This window comes from Salmo salar, chromosome ssa12 (assembly GCF_905237065.1).
Source record: "Salmo salar chromosome ssa12, Ssal_v3.1, whole genome shotgun sequence".
NCBI classification, from domain to species: domain Eukaryota; kingdom Metazoa; phylum Chordata; class Actinopteri; order Salmoniformes; family Salmonidae; genus Salmo; species Salmo salar.
In genome coordinates this window covers 28538666-28558562 of record NC_059453.1, presented here as the reverse complement: position 1 = coordinate 28558562, position 19897 = coordinate 28538666, and the positions used below count along the sequence as shown (strand labels likewise).

Here is a 19897-nt window from a genome sequence, read left to right as displayed (position 1 = left end):
ATGCCGCCTAGTACCGCCAGACCCGACCAACCTCTCAGCCCCAGACGTGATGATGGCTGTCAAGGTAATGGGCGCCGGAGGCTGGGTACACAGTGAACCTCTCACTGATGGCTTTTGGGAAGCCTGTTGTAGCATTTTGAAATCCCAACGTGCCACGTGCATTGTCCTTAACGGGGGAAGTGTAGGTCAGAGGAGGGATGGGAATGGATACTAAAGACAATAGAGTTATAGAGAGAGAGAGGTTTGAACTTTAGGGGATGTTGGGAGTGTTGTCAGGTTTACTTGAATGGAGTTCGAAGTTTTTAAGATCCAGAGTCAACTAATCAGTCTTTATGATGAGACTACCTCTCCCTCCGGAGTAAACGTGCCATGGCTGTCTTGACATAAGCGCTGTCGTAGCGGGTCACATCAGGAAGTGTGTCATAGTAACACAGCTGAGCGGCTCTGTGAAGATTCATATAGCTAAGTATTCATCCTTTGTGCCTGGCTGAGAAAGCTGAGTGCTTTGGCTCTTTGGGAGTCTCAGGCTTGTACACAATACAATGCTGACAGATGCCAAAGGGATATGAGTGAATATACACTGCTGATAGTCATCAAGTCTCTTTTCTTCAGCTTTTTAACTCTCTCAGTACAAGCCAAAGGTCACAGAGCCTAATCAGCAGTGGCATGTATTCAAGGATGCCATGGGAAGCCTTCCCCCAAAAATTGGGGAAAAAAACAAACACTATAATTTATCTTTAGTCTCTCTGTGTTTCATAATTTCCCTTCAATTCGCAAGAGGCTGAATGTATCTCCTAGGAGAAAGCATCCGAGCGAGCGAAACAGCGCCCCTCTGTCTCTCTATGTGTAGGCCATCTATCTGATGCTGTCTGGTCCAAACGAGTATGATATTTTTGCCACCCGTAGCATTGAATGCAAAGGAAGCCAGCGAGCATCTGGTCTCCCAATCAGCGTTGAGCTAAACTGAGCGAGCGCAACTGTGAATGGTCCTGGTGTACCAAAAAAAAAGTATGCTCTCAAATCCCATTGAGATAGGGATTTGTACTTGGCTTTTACTTTTTTCTCCAAACTGGCCAGTGATTATAATGGCAATTCTGATCCAACCATTAATTCATACATTGTTGTGCCCCTGACCTGAGACGGGTTGCATCACTGCCTGGTATGGTAACAGCTCGGCCTCCGACCGCAAGGCACTACAGAGGGTAGTGCGTACGGCCCCGTACATTACCAGGGCCACGCTTCCTGCCATCAAGGACCACTATACCAGGCAGTGTCAGAGGAAGGCCCTAAAAATTGTCAAAGACTCCAGCCACCCTAGTCATAGACTGTTCTCTCTGCTACCGCACGGCTAGCGGTACCGGAGCGCCAAGTCTAGGTCCAAGAGGCTTCTAAACAGCTTCTACCCCCAAGCCATAAGAGTCCTGAACAGCTAATCAAATGGCTACCCAGACTATTTGCCCCCCCCCCCCATACGCTGCTGCTACTCTCTGTTCTTATCTATGCATAGCCACTTTAATAACCCTACCTGCATGTACATAATTACCTCGACACCGGTGCCTCCGCACAATGACACATTGACTCTGAACCGGTACCACCTGTATATAGCCCCGCTATTGTTATTTACTGCTGCTATTTAATATTTTCTTAAAACTGCATTGTTGGTTAAGGGCTTGTAAGTAAGCATTTCACTGTAGGGACTACACCTGTTGTATTCGGCGCATGTGACAAATAAAATGTGATTTGATTTAATACAAGTTCAATATGTAGCTGGATGTAGAAGGCTAATGTTAACTAGCCAACGTTTCCTTTGAATAGAAGTTAGGCTAGCGAGCAAACATTTTAGCCGGGTAGCATAGGACAACAAAAAATAAAAGCATGTACTGCATGACATAGTGATAAACCGTTTCGTCAACATGAAAGAGAGGAGGATGGCATTGGCTTTGCTCTACAAGTAGGGTGAGTCAACATGTTTTTCTACTTACCCGAATGTGCACACACACGCGTGAGCGGACACGCACAGAAATCAAAACCATGGACAGCCACATCAATTGGTATTTACAGTCTTGTCTCATCACTACAACTCCCGTACGGACTCGGGAGAGGCGAAGGTCAAGAGCCGTGCGTCCTCCGAAACACAACCCAACCAAGCCGCACTGCTTCTTGACACAATGCCCATTTAACCCGGATGCCAGCCGCACCAATGTGTCGGAGAAGAAACCGTACACCTGGCGACCATGTCAGCGTGCACTGCTCCCGACACAGGAGTCGCTAGTGCGCGATGGGACAAGGACATCCCTACCGGCCAAACCCTCTCCTAACCCGGACGACACTGGGCCAATTGTGCACCGCCCCATGGGTCTCCCGGACAGAGCCTGGACTCAAACCCAGAATCTCTAGTGGCACAGCCTTAGACCACTGCACCACTCGGGAGGCCTTTCCCCAGTGATTTTCCCCACGCACCGCTAGCACTAGTTAGAATACACCTCTTCTCTTCCTTTCAGCTCCCTCAAAGGATGTTATATCTGATTCTGCACATCAAGCCCAGTCCAGCCTGCAATCCCTGGGGCTAGCCTATGTGTGAGGAAGAGAAAAGGATATCTCTGCTTATTTCTCTTCTCTCTCTCTCTCTCTCGCGCTCTTCCCCACCCTTCTCTCTCAGCTTTATTTTCAATTGACTTCCAGACTAAACACACATCTTGTATATATTTGCCATTGCAAAGGGTATCAAAGTAGACAGTCTCCCTCTTCCTCCTGAGGGATGAGACTATCAGATTCTCTGTTCAGTCAGTGGTGGTGGTGTGAGGTTTCTCAATCCCCAGCCCAGGTGGTGTCTCAGTTAGTCGAGCTCCACACAGAGCAGCTCAACAGCGGGGGAGAGTTAGTTAGCAGATCCGCTAGGGAACCAAGACACCAGCAGACGAGACTCAGAAGAGACTCGGAGGAAGAGAAGGCAGACTGACTGAACTGTTGAACCTCTGACTTCCTTTAGCTCAGCGAGCTAACACAGTATTTTGGCACGCAGGACACTCAGCAGCATACCTCAATTCGCCTTCATCAAGGAATTACTGATCTTTCTGACAGGTCTAGGATCAGTAAATAAAGTTAAATCCATGTATAATCTGTTTTTTTTCTGTGACTTGTAGGTGTAAATCTGCGAAAGAAATAGGTAGTTGTGGAGGTGGATGCAGTTGAATGTTTGATCAAGAAATACTGATCTAGGATCAGATGGTAAATACATGTATAATCCTCATTTGTGTGACTAGTAGGCGTAAATCTGTGAAAGCAATAGGGAGTTGGGGAGGTGGAAGCAGTGGAATGTTTGGTTTCATGGCAGAGTGTTTGGCTCGATTGAAATTCTGCAGTGGGTCTGAAGCTGAAATGTTTTGAACTGGCTCCATCCCACACTAGTTATTGGGACTCTGAGGGAAAACAAAGCTTGATGTTAACAGCTTGGGGCAGAGAGACAAACGGGTTAGATATAGCGGCTGAGATGTGGCAAAGCTTATAATACATTACCTATGATCACATTGTGTAACAGCAGGTTAGATGGAATAGTGGTAAAGGATGGTATACTACCCATAGTAATTACACTCTGGTTACCAAAGTAGTAAAAATCCAAGTACATTTTATAAAGCAACTTAAAGAAACGGCCTGGCAAGGTGTGCCCTGCATAAATTCAAGAAATGCACATTGACATACACATAAGTATTTATTATAATGTCATTCTGTTAGGTATTTCCTTGTGCTGATGTCTGGCTGCCGCTGTAAAACCCAATAAGTAGCTGTTCATACTTAAATGTATTTTTCTTGGTGATTTATAGTCCGCTCAAAGCCCGCTGGGGGTGAGGGAGGTAGGACACACAGAGGCAGACTCACTCGTGCGCAAACTTTCTCTCTCGCTCGCTCGCTCTTTCTCATTTACTCACTGAGAGCTAGAGCACTGTCTGCACCAGAGCACTCAGACAGTCAACTCTTTTCTCAAATGGTTCCCCAGAGTCTCCGTGGGTTCAGACCATCAACAGTAATTACAAGGAACACAGTTCTTCTACCTCTACTTCTCACATGCTGGGGAATTGCTAAAAAAGTATTTGTACTCAAAGGCTGAAAAGTTTTTACCTCTAACGTTTCTCATAACAATGACTGAGGAAGAAGCCTCCAACTTGCTGCCAAAGTGTGGATTTTGTGACTTTTAATGAATTGTTTTCATCACAGCAAAAGCGTTAGGCCCCGGCTAGATGTATTTTTTTAAGAAGCATATCTCTCTGTTTTCAGCTTTTGCTGTGTGTGTATTTGATTAAGCCTGGAACAAACCCTCATTTAATTCCTTAGCCTGCATTGAACCAGACAAAATCAATGTTTTGCTTGGCAGCATACAAAGAAGATGATCTGGTCCCAAGCTACCTTATCCATGATGCTACAGTAGGATATGTTGTGTCATACAGCCATCTTTTTGCGTATGCCAGCTTTATCTTGTCACAATGTTGCTTTGACAACCCAACTGTGTGTGTGTGTGTGTGTGTGTGTGTGTGTGTGTGTGTGTGTGTGTGTGTGTGTGTGTGTGTGTGTGTGTGTGTGTGTGTGTGTGTGTGTGTGTGTGTGTGTGTGTGCGACTGTGTGTGTGTGCATGGTTGCGGGTGAGCACCCGTTTGCCTACCTATTCTACCATATCCATATCATTCCGAAATGTAGATCTGGAAAGAAGTTGAATAGAAAAACTTTACTTTTGTCTGTCCTTCTCTCTGATCAGAAGAGGACATTGTCTCCATGGCAGACTCCACCATCACCATAGATGACATCGAGGGAGAGCTTTTCAAGATTGACAGGATTCGAGATGTGCTGGTCAGAAGAGAGTCAGAACTCAGATACATGTGAGTGTCTTGTATGTCAGTTATCTCTAATCTGGATAGCTCTACTCTGGATATCTCTAATCTAGATAATTCTACTGTATTGTCATGTATTATTCGGAATAGCTTGTGCTTGTGTGTGTGTGTAACCAGTGTCTGAAATTTACTTTTTGTCTCACCTGCCAAGGGGACTGGTAGATGAAAAAATCCACCAGCTAAGCATATTTTTTACTGGCCAAAATAATAAATTGCCTTTGTGGGTCAAATATACATTCATTTCAGTACATTTCATTGAGACAATAAGGTATTATGTTGAATACAAACTTAAAGAGGCCAGAGCAAAATTTGAAACAAAATTATTGTAATATATTGATCAACAGTTAATCAAATCAAGTGTATTTGTAGAGCACATTTAAAAACCACTGTAGTTGGCCAAAAGTGCTGTCCAGGGTGAAAACACGCCAAACAGTGGGCACACCATGATAAAAACAAATAATATATGAGATACAATGAATAAGAGTACATAGAAGTTTAAACAGGGCAACAACAATGGTAAGATACAATTATGAGAAGTGCAGTGGACATAGAACTGGTGTTCTCCTGATACAAAGGGGAAACACGTCTACAAATCCTTTACTTTGAGTAGAAATACCCTGATAAAATACAGCTAAAATAGAGACTTATCAGATGCTGGTTAATTTTGGCTGTGGCTAGATTTAATTTCCCAGCCTGAATTCAACTGAAGAAATCTTGAACTCAAAATTCTACTGAAGTATTTGCTATTAAATGTACGTAAGGATCAAACATTAAAGAACATTTGAAGGTTTTGTAAACCTATCAGATGCTTAATCATTGTAATACACTTAAACCTCCTCATTAGACTCCTTGCTCTCTACCGCAATCAGCCTCTTTGCACAGTCCATGAAGTCTGGCCTCCTGCTCCTAACAGAGTCCTGGTGCCACAGCATCACAGCTTTAATTGGATCATACTCCCTGATCTCTGGAGAGGACAGCTGGACCATAAGGAAATCTGACAGTGTATCAGACTCTAGGTTGGACCGCCAATCGTTTTTCATCTGTTTCATGGTATTAAAACCTCTTTCACATTCAGCTGTGGAGGCAGGGAAGGACAGGACCAGGTTAACCAATGCTAGAAAATCAGGGCAGGAATGCTGATGGCTGCTGTTGACACGGAACCAGGACATCTTCTGCAGGGACTGGGGCTCCTGGTACATCAGCACCTTCAGGACAGTCCACTGGTCAGGGATCCTTTCAACATGGATGCCAGAGGTCTCCAGGACATGCTTGAAGTGGTCCACCAGGGTTTCCAGTTCAGTGTCACCAAAATCTAAAATAATTGTATACATTACAACAAGCATCATGCAGTTTTAATTCTCAAACTATAAAAATATGATCCTGAATCTAACCTGACTGCCCTGTAATACAAAACAAAGTAACCTACTGCTGCATCTCCTGACTCTGGCCAGTTGGTGAAGCTGACCAGCTTGGTGGAACACAGGACCCCTACACTGGCGTCCTGGAACCTGTCAGTCATACTCTCCACTAGCCTGTCAAGCATTTTGTCCTGTGAGGTGACGAGCGTCTTGCTGTCACCTCTGGTCAGCGAAATTCCCTCATATCTGTTGGCCATTGTGGCCTTCATCATGGGCCCTTCTCTGATGAGAAAAGGCTCATTTTACGATCCTATCAGATTTTTCCTTTACAACACACTCTCACTCACTAATTTACTTAAGGTAAGTATTTCTTATTGCAGCTTAAATAAACATACCTGGTTGTGTACTTCTTAAGTACTGCCTGTTGAGCCCAAGGAGCTGTGGGCTTCTGCTATGGTGATAGTGGACCTCTGCAGACAGGCAGACAGGTTGCTCAGGTGCCACAGAAGCAGATAACAACAGCCTCCATCGCAGTAGTATTTCCTGGCCATGGCCTGCTGGACACCTCAGACATTTTGGGCATCAGCAGATTGAATCTGAAATACATAAAGAACAAAGACATACAAATAGACAATTAATTGCCGTCCCCAAAAAATTATATTAGATATGACACATTTTATCAGTGCATAAATCACTGAAACATGATGTTACTAATTGTAACCGTGTTTGTTGTTATTTACTGGACATTACATATTGATGATGACATTTGGAGTACTTAGCATAGCAATCTAGAGCCACTACCTGTTCCAGGTGCTGGACAAGCCCCTGGTAACCTCGCAGGAAGTGGTCCAGTGCACGCAATAGGTGTCCTACCCATCGGGTCCCGCCAATTCTGATGGGCACCAGTGGTGTGTGCCCAAGAGCCTGGAAGCTGTTTACCAGGTTTGCCCTGTTCAGTGGACTGCTGTGGTAGAAGGTGTAGAGCCCACTGAGGAGGTCTTCTACTTTCTGAAACATCACGTTGGACCGAATGGCATCAGAAAAGGTCAAGGCGGTGTGCCATACAGTGGATCCCGATGATGTAGGCCCTGTCCCCCTTCAGCCGGCTGACCACACCATTCTTGGCTCCGGTCATCACAGCAGCTCCCTGTTCCCAGAGCGACCAACTTGCTCCCCCACTCCCTCCATGATGGCACTGATGCCGTTGCTTATATGTGCCGCGTCTGCCTTCTCCACTTTGACTCGATCTTGCCCATGTGACAGAATCTGACATAAACTAACTCCTCTTTCACAGAACTGTCTGTGGAGCCATCTGACATGATGGAGAGAGTTTTTCAGATTCTCTCTGATGTTGTTTCTCTCCACCTCTGCAATATGGTGCATAAACTCTTTGGCCTGCTTCTCATTTCTAAATGTTGAGCGCACAGCAAACTGCAAAAATCAAACATCAAACTCAATAATAATATTCAAATATTCAATAAAAAATTATCATATTTAATAATAATTAAATATATAATCATGTTATCCAATATAGATGGCAGTCTACACTGTATTTCTGATCAATTTTATGTTATTTTAATGGACAGAAAATGTGCTTTTCTTTCAAAAACAAGGACATTTCTAAGTGACCCCAAACTTTTGAACGGTAGTGTATATGGTTGAATCATCAGCATACATGGACACACAGGCTTTGTTTAATGCCAGTGGCAGGTCATTGGTAAAAAATAGAAAAGAGTAATGGGCCTAGAGAGCTGCCCTGCGGTACACCACAACCAACATGTTTGATATTAAAGAGGCTACTATTTAAGAAAACTCACAGAGTTTTATTATATAGATAGCTCTGAATCCATGATATGGCAGTGTTTGAAATGCCATAAAACATACGTTTTCTGAACAACAGGTTATGGTCAATAATATCAAATTCTCCACTGAAATCTAATAGTACAGCTCCCACAATATTCTTATTATTAATTTATTTCAACCAATCATCTATCATGACACAAGGCGAGACCCAGATGCAGGCACAGGAGTCAGATGGTTGGAGTCTTACAATATTTATTAATCCAATAGGGGAAGGCAAGAGAATGGTTGTGGACAGGCAAAAATGTCAAAACCAGTTCAGAGTCCAAAAGGTACCGAAGGGCAGGCAGAATGAAGGTCAGGCCAGGCAGGATGATCAGGCAGGCGGGAAAGAAGTCTAGAGTCAGGCAGGGGTCAAAACCAGGAGGACTATCACAAAGAGAATAGAAAAAGGAGTATTGGAAAAACACGCTGGTTGACTTCACTAACATACAAGACGAACTGGCACAGAGAGACAGGAAACACAGGGATAAATACATTGGGGAAAACAAGCGACACCTGGAGGGGGTGGAGACAATAACGAGGACAGGTGAAACTGATCAGGGTGTGACATCATTAGTCATTTGTGTCAGTGCAGTACATGTTGAGTGCCCTTCTCTATAAGTATGCTGAAAGTATGTTGTCAGTTTGTTTACAGAGAAATAGCATTGTATTTGGTCAAACACCATTTTTTCCAACAGTTTACTAAGAGCTGGCAACAAGCTGATAGGTCTGCTTTTAGGACCAGTAAAGGCCACTTTACCACTCATGGGCAGCGGACTGACTTTGGCTTCCCTCCAGGCCTGAGGACAAACACTTTCCTCTACACTCAGATTAAATATATGACAGATAGGAGTGGCTATAGAGTCAGCTACCATCCTCAGTAGTTGTCAATGCCAGGAGGTTTGTCATTATTGATCGATAACAATCATTGTTGCACCTTGCCCGGACTAACAAAAAATAATTCTGACTATGATTTTCTTTCATTATTTGTTTTTTAATGCATGAATACGATGACTCACTGTTCATTGTTGGCATTTCTTGTCTAAGTTTGCCCACTTTGCTAATGAAGTAATCGTTAAAATAATTGGCAACATCAAATCGTGTTGTGATGAATAAGCCATCTGATTCGATGAAAGACGGAGTTGAATTTGTCTTTCTGCCCATAAATTCATTTAAAGTACTCCAATTCTTTTTCCATCGTTCTTTATATCATTGATCTTGGCTTCATAATACAGTTTCTTCTTCTTTTTGTTGAGTTTAGTCACATCATTTCTCAATTTGCAGTAAGTCAGCCAGTCAGATGTGCAGCCAGACTTATTAGCCACTCCTTTTGCCCCATCTCTTTCAGCCATACAGTGCCTTGCAAAAGTATTCACCCCCCTTGGCATTTTTCCTATTTTATTGCATTACAACCTGTAATTTAAATAGATTTTTTATGTGGAGTTCATGTAATAGACATACACAAAATAGTCCAAATTGGTGAAGTGAAATGAAAAAAAATTACTTGTTTCAAAATATTCAAAAAAATTACAAATGGAAAAGTGGTGCATGCATATGTCTTCACCCCTTTTGCTATGAAGCCCCTAAATAAGATCTGGTGCAACCAGTTACCTTCAGAAGTCACATAATTAATTAAATAAAGTCCACCGGTCTGCAATCTAAGTGTCACATGATCTGTCACATGATCTCAGTATATATAGACCTGTTCTGAAAGTTCCCAGAGTCTGCAACACCACTAAGCAAGGGGCACCACCACGCAAGCGGCACCATGAAGACCAAGGAGCTCTCCAAACAGGTCAGGGACAAAGTTGTGGAGAAGTACAGATCAGGGTTGGGTTATAAAAAAACATCAGAAACTTTGAACATCCCACGGAGCACCATTAAATCCATTATTAAAAAATGGAAAGAATATGGCACCACAAGAAACCTGCCAAGAGAGGGCCACCCACCAAAACTCATGGTCCAGGCAAGGAGGTAATGCAAAGCTCCACAGCGGAGATTGGAGTATCTATCCATAGGACCACTTTAAGCCATACACTCCACAGATCTGGGCTTTATGGAAGAGTGGCCAGAAAAAAAGCCATTGCTTAAATAAATAAGTAAACACGTTTGGTGTTCCCCAAAAGGCATGTGGGAGACTCCCCAAACATATGGAAGAAGGTACTCTGGTCAGATGAGACTAAAATGTAGCTTTTTGGCCATCAAGGAAAACACTATGTCTGGCACAAACCCAACACCTCTCATCACCCCGAGAACACCATCCCCACAGTGAAGCATGGTGGTGGCAGCATCATGCAGTGGGGATGTTTTTCCATCGGCAGGGACTGGGAAACTGATCAGAATTGAAGGAATGATGGATGGCGCTAAATACAGGGACATTCTTGATGGAAACCTGTTTCAGTCTTCCAGAGATTTGAGACTGGGATGGAGATTCACCTTCCAGCAGGACAATGACCCGAAGCATACTTCTAAAGCAACACTTGAGTGATTTAAGGGGAAACATTTAAATGTCTTGGAATGGCCTAGTCAAGGCCCAGACCTCAATCCAATTGAGAATCTGTGGTATGACTTAAAGATTGCTGTACACCAGCAGGAACCCATCCAATTTGAAGGAGCTGGAGCAGTTTTGCCTTGAAGAATGGGCAAAAATCCCAGTGGCTAGATGTGCCAAGCTTATAGAGACATATCCCAAGAGACTTGCAGCTGTAATTGCTGCAAAAGGTGGCTCTACAAAGTATTGACTTTGGGGGGGGGTGTGACTAGTTATGCACGCTCAAGTTTTCAGTTTATTTGGCTTATTTTTTGTTTGTTTCACATTAAAAAAACATTTTGCATCCTCAAAATGGTAGGCATGTTGTGTAAATGAAATTATACAAACCCCCCCAAAATCTATTTTAATTCCAGGTTGTAAGGCAACAAAATAGGAAAAATGCCAAGAGGGGTGAATACTTTCGCAGGCCACTGTACAGTTTTTAAATTCCTCATCAATCCATGGATCCTTAACAGTTCTAACAGTAATTTTCTTAACAGGTACATTTTTATCAATAATTGGAAGAAGCAATTTCATAAATTCCTCACATTTTAAGCCCAGCTTTTGGAACTTTGGCTTTCCTGGTTATAGCCACTATATTGTGATCACTGCATCCAATGGGTTTGGATACAGCTTTAGAACAAAGTTCTACAGTATTAGTAAAAATGTGATCAATACATGTGGATGATCTTGTTCCTGTAGTGTTTGTAAACAACCTGGTAGGTTGATTAATAACCTGAACCATTTACAGACACTGGTTACAGTGAGACGCTTCCTGTCGAGCGGACAGTTTGATGAAAACCAGTCAATATTCAGGTCTCCAAGGAAGTATTTCTCTATGTTTACATCACATACACTATCAAGCATTTCACACAAATGATTTAGAAAGTAAGTGTTAGCACTTGGTGGCCTATAGCAACAACCCAAAATAATAAGCTTTAGATGAGGCAGGTGAACCTGCACTCACAGCACTTCAGTGACACTTGACATGAGATCTTCTTGACATGAGATCTTCTCTAAGCATTACAACTTCAACTGTATATATCAGCTACCCAATATATATATATATATATATAAAACAACACCTCCCCCATGAGCATTTCTGTCTATTCTATAGATGTTATATCCTTGTATTGCTATTGCTGTATCATCAAAATAATTATTTAAGTGAGTTTCAGAAATGGCTAATATCGGAATGTTATCAATTGATTGATTTCCTGGTAGAAATGTGGCAAGGTAGCTTCTCAGAGCTTCTCAGAGATAGACACAATATGGAAAATAACAAACAAAGCAAGAGAACAAAAAATAAAACATTCAGCAGTCCATTAACCAGTTGGTGTGTGTAAGTGTGTGTGTGTGTCCTGCGGGGTTGAAGCTACGAACCCATAGACTTGGCTCTCTCATCCCTTCTAGGCTTTTGGGTCAGGGTTAAGCTCAACACAGGGACACATCTGTGTGTGCGTGAATGCATGCTCACAGTTATGTACACTGTTAGAAGAGACAGGGTACAATAGAAAGGAATGAAAGGAGGAATCCAGGAATGTCTATACCCAGGCATGATTATACTGCATATTTACTGGTGCTACACCATCATCATAACCCTATAGAATGCACTATAGTGACATCTCCTCCCTTCCTTACTGTGACACAAAGACAGGGAATGAGCTGTGATTCATTTAGAGCCAAGACTTTGATACACAGTAATCTAATCAGACTAGGCTTTAATTAGTATGACTGAGCATATAAAGTGCAAGTAGTTAGTATAATGATCCCTGTATGTTGCCAATTCAGGAATATGAGTAGCATCTTATATCCGTGATCAAATCAAGTTTATAGAAAACCCATTCAACACACCACTCATAACAATGATAACAAAGATAAGAAGCAAAGCTGCTTCAACAATTTCATTATATTTGAATAGAATGGAGTATAATATGTTTAAGTAGAATACTGTGGTTTCCCTCAGGCCATACATCATCTGTATTCTGCACCTTGCCCACCGCAGGTCCCTATTCATCCCGTCTGACAGGTAGAAAGGTAGTGGAGGCAGAGAGGTGAGGCTCTCAGTTAGCTGACAGTGATGGATGTCTGTAGGCTCAGCTACCCAACTCAGCCCTTCCTTTAACACAATACATTTCAAGCTTAATTGCCTCCACCATATACATTCCTCCTACAGATAACCATTAACTTCTGGTGTAGACCCTAGACTGTAGCACTCAATATTTCAATCGGATACGTGATAATTAACACTATTTCAAGTTTATGAGTCAGAACCCAGAATCCATCACCAGAGGGCTACAGTTGTCCTACAGACAGGGGGAACCATAAGAACAGTGCCCTGCCATTCTCTTTATTGTCTTAGATAAAGAATAGAGTAGCATGGGTTCAAACTATAAACTCTAAAAGTCAAGGTTCAGCTTCATCTAGGCAACCTGTAAACCAACAATTAACTATTTACTGTATTTAACATAACAATAAATAATATATGCCGTTCTTATAAAAATAAGAAGTGATGCAGTCAGTCTCTCCTCAGCTCATCTTTATAACCAATCCAAAGCAATTTACAACAGTGAGTGAATGCATAAACCTTAGGGCAGTATCCCTCTCAGCTGTCGGGAAAAACAACTTACCCTATAATCTTCCCTATTGATAATGCTACGAAACTGACCCTCTCCCTCAGTAGCTAGTGATGTCCCTTCTTACTGATGTCATTAGGCTGACCTCTCACTCAGTAGCTAGTGAGGTCACTAGGCTGGGTACTGGGACCTCGAAAATCTCTGACTTCCGACATCAGTGCGTTCAAGACAACCAGGAACTCTGAAAAAAACGAGATCCGACTTGGATCCATCTTTCTTGAACTCCCACTTTCCGGCCTGAAGATCACGGACGTTATGATTTGACCTTGTTTTTTTCAGCGTTCCCAGTTGTCTTGAAAGCACCATTACTCAGTAGCTAGTGCTGTCCCTTCTTAATGATGGCACTGGGCTGACCCCTCACTCAGTAGCCATGTCCACAACATTCTAATTATAACACTGCCACTGAGCCCTGAACAATGATGTAGCTTACTAATGATGATACTGTAGCTGACCCTCTCACTCAGCAGTGATGTTCTGCTCTATCTACACTACAGAATGAATAATGTTCTGCTCTACAGTATGTCACTACACTGACCTATGAGTCATCACTGATGTTCCTCAGAAGGGAAATGTGTCATGTGGCAGGAGACTAGAACTAACCCATGGTCTGATGTCTCATCCTCCTAGTCATGGATGATGTACCCTGTCTGTTTGACACCACTCTCCAGCATCTAGAGCCGCCTTTCTTAAAGTATGGCTCACGACCCAGTGGACCTGTTAATGGTGGGTCGCGACGTGTCAGTGTACATTTATAATTGTTTCATGAATTACTGGAATTGATTTGGCCAAGTGCATCTGCGCTATCTGTTCAGTGCGCTTTCCGCTTAAGCAGCGGCCTCTGCTCAGTTTGGCTGCTGCGCGAGTGTGAGAGGGAGATGCCCGTGTGCTTTGCGGTTTACCGGATCTTTTTTCTGCAGTTCTGCCTGTCGTTCAGGCAGCAGATGATCCGCTGTCAGCCACTGACTTGTCATTCGCACTCGCCATCACTCACCGTTGTCATCAAACGGACTCATGCTAGCCACAAGGTCTGACAGCTCAATTGTCATGAAACGAATATACAGCGATGAGTTTCTCTCTCTGTCATACAAACTTATAACGAGGAGCGCCCACAATGTGTTTTGTGTGTGGAAGTGCTTAGTAATGAGACTCGCATAACGAACAAATTAACAAAACGACACGTCCTGACCAAACATCCACAGCATGATGGTAAACACTAGCGGTTCTGGGGGGGCAGGGGGGCCAGTGCCCCTGTGACAACAATTTTGGACCCCCTTGTGGCCCCCCTAAATGTGGAGTATGAAATCATTTTTACATAACTACATTTTGCTATCGTTCTTTTTTTACATCCATTATTAGACAGTGCCAACGATGATGATTATGAACATGGTCTTTTGCCTGCTAATGCCTGCAATGCAGTTAAGAAAACGATTTGACAACAATAACGTCTAATGTAACTGGCCCCTCTAACAGTACAACTGGCCCCAGCTTGGCCCCCCCCAGTTGAAATGGACTAGAACCGCCACTGATGGTAAACCCAGGGAGTTCTTTCAGAACAGGGCAGAATCCTGCAGGAAACAGTGCTTCGACAGTGGAAAAGTAAGTCAGCTAGCAAGGCATTGTTGTCATTTTATAACAGGTAAGCAGTAATAAGCCGTAATAAGGGAGTACTAACTAACGTTAACTCTCATAGTAGTAGATGTGAGTTTCTCTTTCAAACAATCCCCTGGCCTTGCACACAGCTAATAGCTAACATTCGCCAAAGCTAGCTAGCTACTGATAGTGCAACCCTAAGTAACAGTACAGATGAAGATTAAAAATGATCAGGCCTACTGTACATTTTACTGTAGAAATGATTGTTGAAAACTAGTCTAGGTTGGAATTGTTGCTGTTAAAATACAATGATAATTGTTATTCTTAACTGGAATAAACTGATTGAAGAAAGATGCTTTTTGAGGCAAACACACTCACACAGTTTGGTCTCCTGCCTGACTGAGAAAGCAGTAGATGTTCTGGTCCAGTTTGGCACCACATACCTATGCGAGTCAGGGTTCTCAACTCTTTAAAAAATGTAAAAACAAGTACAGAAACACACTCAATGCTGAGCATGACCTTAGGGTTACACTGTCAAAAACTGAGCCCAGAATAGAGACTTGTTGAAAACTTCAACCAGCCACACACCTCTCATTAGGACTGTGTGTGTGTGTGTGTGTGTGTGTGTGTGTGTGTGTGTGTGTGTGTGTGTGTGTGTGTGTGTGTGTGTGTGTGTGTGTGTGTGTGTGTGTGTGTGTGTGTGTGTTTGTTTTCTGGTCTACACCTGTGTGATGTGGTCAATCAGTTTATTCCAGTTCAGAATGAAAATAATTTATTGTATTTTAACAGCTACTCTTCCAATCTAGACAGATATGTACGAGTGTTTTTAATGGGGAAAAATAAACTTGAATTGCAATTTATATGGGTATTTCATTTTATTTAATTGTCATTTGTTTTTGTCTGTATTGCATTTGTTTTAGGCATAAGGGCAATGAAATGTACCGATATTTACGTATAGTTGCATGTTTTCCTAAACTTGGGTCCCAGGAAAACACAGAATTTCTAATTTGGGTCCCAGGCTGAAAAAGTTTAACCACATGGAGCAGAGCGCCTAGTCCTACTCCCTGTATTGCACTGTATTGCAATGCTTGGAAGGTGTTACATGGAGGGAGGGAGCGAATCCTTTCCTCATTCATTGGAGAAGAGAGGTTTTGGCACAGGCACTGTGTAAGGTTCTGGGTGTAGCTGGTGCAGAGGAGTCAGGCGCAGGACAGCAGAGATGAGTAACACAATGAACTTTACTCAAAATGTCCAAATACATGAAGTAATACCAAGCCCACAAACATCGGACCGAACTTACAATAAAACAATCACTCACAAAAACCATGGGGAAAACAGGGTTAAATAATGAACATGTAATTGGGGAATTGAAACCAGGTGTGTAAAACAAAGACAAAACAAATGGAAAATGAAAAGTGGATTGGCGATGGCTAGAAGGCCGGTGACGTCGAACGCCGCCCGAACAAGAAGAGGGACCGACTTCGGCGGAAGTCGTGACACACTGTATGGAAGCCCGGTACTGTTTTTTATAATTGGATCTTGTTTTTAGCCTTTGATGACACAGTTCAGAATCTGAAATATCTAATAAGTCAGGCATTCTGTTTAAAGCTGTTGCCCACCGCAGGTCCCTGTTCATCCTGTCTGACAGATAGAAAGGTAGAGGAGGTGAGGCTCTCTGTTAGCTGACAGTAATGGGTGTCTGTAGGCTCTGTGATGCCGTGATACTGGGTTAACGGTATCAAAAAATGTATACACTCACTATTGTAAGTCGCTCTGGATAAGAGCTTCTGCTAAATTACAAAAAAAATTAAGAAAATACATGCAAACTTAGATTGGACCATTTGCTGAATAGCCTAGTGGTTAGCGCGTTGGACTAGTAACTGAAAGGTTGCAAGATCGAATCTCCGAGCTGACAAGGTAAAAAATCTGTCATTCTGCCCGTGACCCACTGTTCCTAGGCCATCATTGAAAAGAATAATTTGTTCTTAACTGACTTGCCTAGTTAAATAAAAGGTTAAATAAATTCTGAATAATGCAGGGTTTTTAAATAATTCAATGTTTATGTCTTTAGGATGGATGACATTCAGCTGTGTAAGGAAATCACTCGCCTCAAGACGGAGCTCCAGAAACTAGTGTCCGTACCAGGTATAATCCATGTTTACATTGTGTGCCCAACTATTATTTATTTATTATTATTATTTTTTTTTTTATATTGTTTTCTTCGCTTTAGTTAGGGCAATGAGTATGAGATTAGTGTTTTGGATGGAGAGGTCAACTACTGAGAGGTCTTGAACTGCAGACTAAGGTGCAATGGATTGTAGAGGGTTAAATTCTAGACATACTCTAAAACTTGCTGTCAATGGCAGTAAAGATTGCCTCTGATTGGACAGACAATCTCTTCCTGACATATGTCCAACACCACAACCTCTACAGGTTCAGAGTACACAGAATCAGGAAGTGGCGTTGTGTCATAAGCATAAACACTTCTCGACAAACCATACCTATCTTTCATAGTCAGCTGGGACCATGTAGGGCCTTTCTCACGCAGGGTAAATTAATTTGTGCTTACTGAAACTGACATTGTCTTTGTATCCTGTGATATGTAAATTGTTGTGGATTTTCTGATTTCAGATTTTTCATGGGTTGTAAGTGCTGTAAAATAATTGGTAACACTTTACTGTAGGTGTTCTTAGGCATGCATTCATAAAGCCTTATAACAGTTATATTAAGGCCAGAGGGGGCTGTTCTTATGCACGACGCAACGTGTGGTATATTGGCCACATATCGCAAACCCCAGAGGTGCCTTATCGCTATTATAAACTGGTTACCAACATAATTAGAGCAGTAAAAATACATGTTTTGTCATACCCAAGGTATACGGTCTGATATACCATGGCTTTCAGCCAATCATCATTCAGGGCTCGAACCACCCAGTTTATAATGTCTGATATACCACAGCTCTACCCAGTTTATAAAACACATTATAACATTTGTCATAAGCTGTCATAAGTAGTTTTAATGAATCATGATTCACTGCATGAGATGTTATAAAACCAGTTATAATTGGTTTTAAAAATGACTGTTCATCCTGTTATATATTGAGTTTGTTCTACCACTGATTTCACCCCTGTTGACAGTGTATATACTGTATTTCGTTAGAGTATTCCATTTTAATAGGGAAACATTGTTTAAAGAATGGTTTTAGTTTGATCACTTCTGTCATAATAATGGTCCCGTGTGGCTCAGTTGGTAGAGCATGGTGTTTGCAACGCCAGGGTTGTGGGTTCGATTCCCATGGGGGACCAGTACAAAAAAAATAAAAAAATGTATGAAATGTATGCATTCACTACTGTAAGTCGCTCTGGATAAGAGCGTCTGCTAAATGACTAAAATGTAAATATACAGTATCTCTTCACAGGACTCTGCTGTGCTGAAGCATAATTTGTATTATTATATACAAATTATACGGCTATTACATTTTGTGCATGGTGAAGGGACTACTGACCTCACTTAATAATTATTTGGTCAAACTTTACTGTAAGTAGAGTTACTGTAAGTACTTCCTTATGCATGCATACACAAAGCCTTTATAACTTTTGTCATAAGTTGTCAAAAAGTTGTAATTAGTTGAGTCACTGCATGAGCTGTTATAAAACTGATTATAATGGGTTTTAAAAATGACTGTTCATCCTGTTATCATGTGCTCTGTCAACGGTTAATAACAACTACTATTTTACAGTCTGCATGACAACTTATGTCATATGTTATTACATGCTGCATAAGAGTATACATACCAGATGTTTTAACAGGGTGTAATGTCATTTACTCCTTTCTGTGTCACATTATTACATTGAATGGAATGATGGTTGTCATAACCATGTCATATGCCCGTATAGAGTGTGCACAGACACCTTAAGTAAAGTGACATTCATTTGAGGTGTTATAAAAGTTATGAATCTGCATTATACCATGTGATGAGTTGAGAGTATCACAAAATGTTACCATTCAAAGGATCTCCAAGAAATATGGACAAATGGGAGCACAGATTAAAAAACTTACTAAAATTAAGATTAAAAATTTACTTTAACAAAAATGACACATTATGTCAACAACTTGCCAAGAAAACACACATGTTAAAACCAAATAGAATTTTACAACAAAAATTAACGTTGATGGGGCACATTTTTACATTTACATAATTTAGCAGACACTCTTATACAGAGTGACTTACAGTAGGGAGTGCATTCATTTCATACTTTTTTTTAATCCAGCCCCTGGGCCCAGATTCACAAAACCTTCTTAAGAAGAAATGTCTACTTAACTGCCATTTTTCCTTATCTATAGACTGATGAAGAAAGTTAAGCAACGTTTCTTTTCCTCAAAAAGGTTCTTGGAAATGTTATTGCGTTATTTATAATGTTTCTCCTTAAACCAAAGGTTAGCTAAACCCTTGTCTTAAACTCAGGGCAGTGAGAAAAGAAGCTAATGATAGCAGTATTTATTATTTTCAACTCAAGAACAGGTTTTAGAACAGTAATCTCAGTATGTAATATACTAACATGATTGCCATTGCTAGCTTGCTAGTTAGTTTGCTAGGTAGAGGAGTATTTCCTTACTTTGCAGAACATCACACAATATATTATTTCACATACTTTCACATATCCAATGAAATGTTATTGAGAGCTCTTGTGCCAGCGAATCATATCACTGAAATTGGAAGAAGGATGGGGATTAACATAAAATAGAAGAGAAGAGATGTCGGCTCTTCGTGGCAAACCTAGCTAGTTATAGCAAATAACATGGATAATAATAAGGCTAGTTAGCTTGAGTTAAATGACGTGTATTAAGGTAAAAAAATATATATTTTTTTTATTTTAAGGATCGGACCCTTTTTTTCAATTTTCGCCTAAAATTACATACCAAAATCTGAGTGTAGCTCAGGATCTGAAGCAAGGATATTCATATTCTTGATACCATTTGAAAGGAAACACATGGAAGTTTGTGAAATTAATGTAGGAGAATGTAACACATTAGATCTGGTAAAAGATAATACAAACAAAA

General features: G+C 41.5%; 1 protein-coding gene across 1 annotated transcript in view; it reads left to right on the top strand.

Annotated features, from left to right (window-relative positions):
- LOC106564680 (bMERB domain-containing protein 1) overlaps positions 1 to 19897 on the top strand; it is a 33875-nt gene continuing 13978 nt past the window's right edge. The window contains exons 1-3 of the mRNA XM_045692079.1: positions 1 to 64; positions 4748 to 4868; positions 16908 to 16981. Coding sequence (XP_045548035.1) covers positions 1 to 64; positions 4748 to 4868; positions 16908 to 16981 — 259 coding nt within the window. The remainder of the gene's footprint in view (positions 65 to 4747; positions 4869 to 16907; positions 16982 to 19897) is intronic.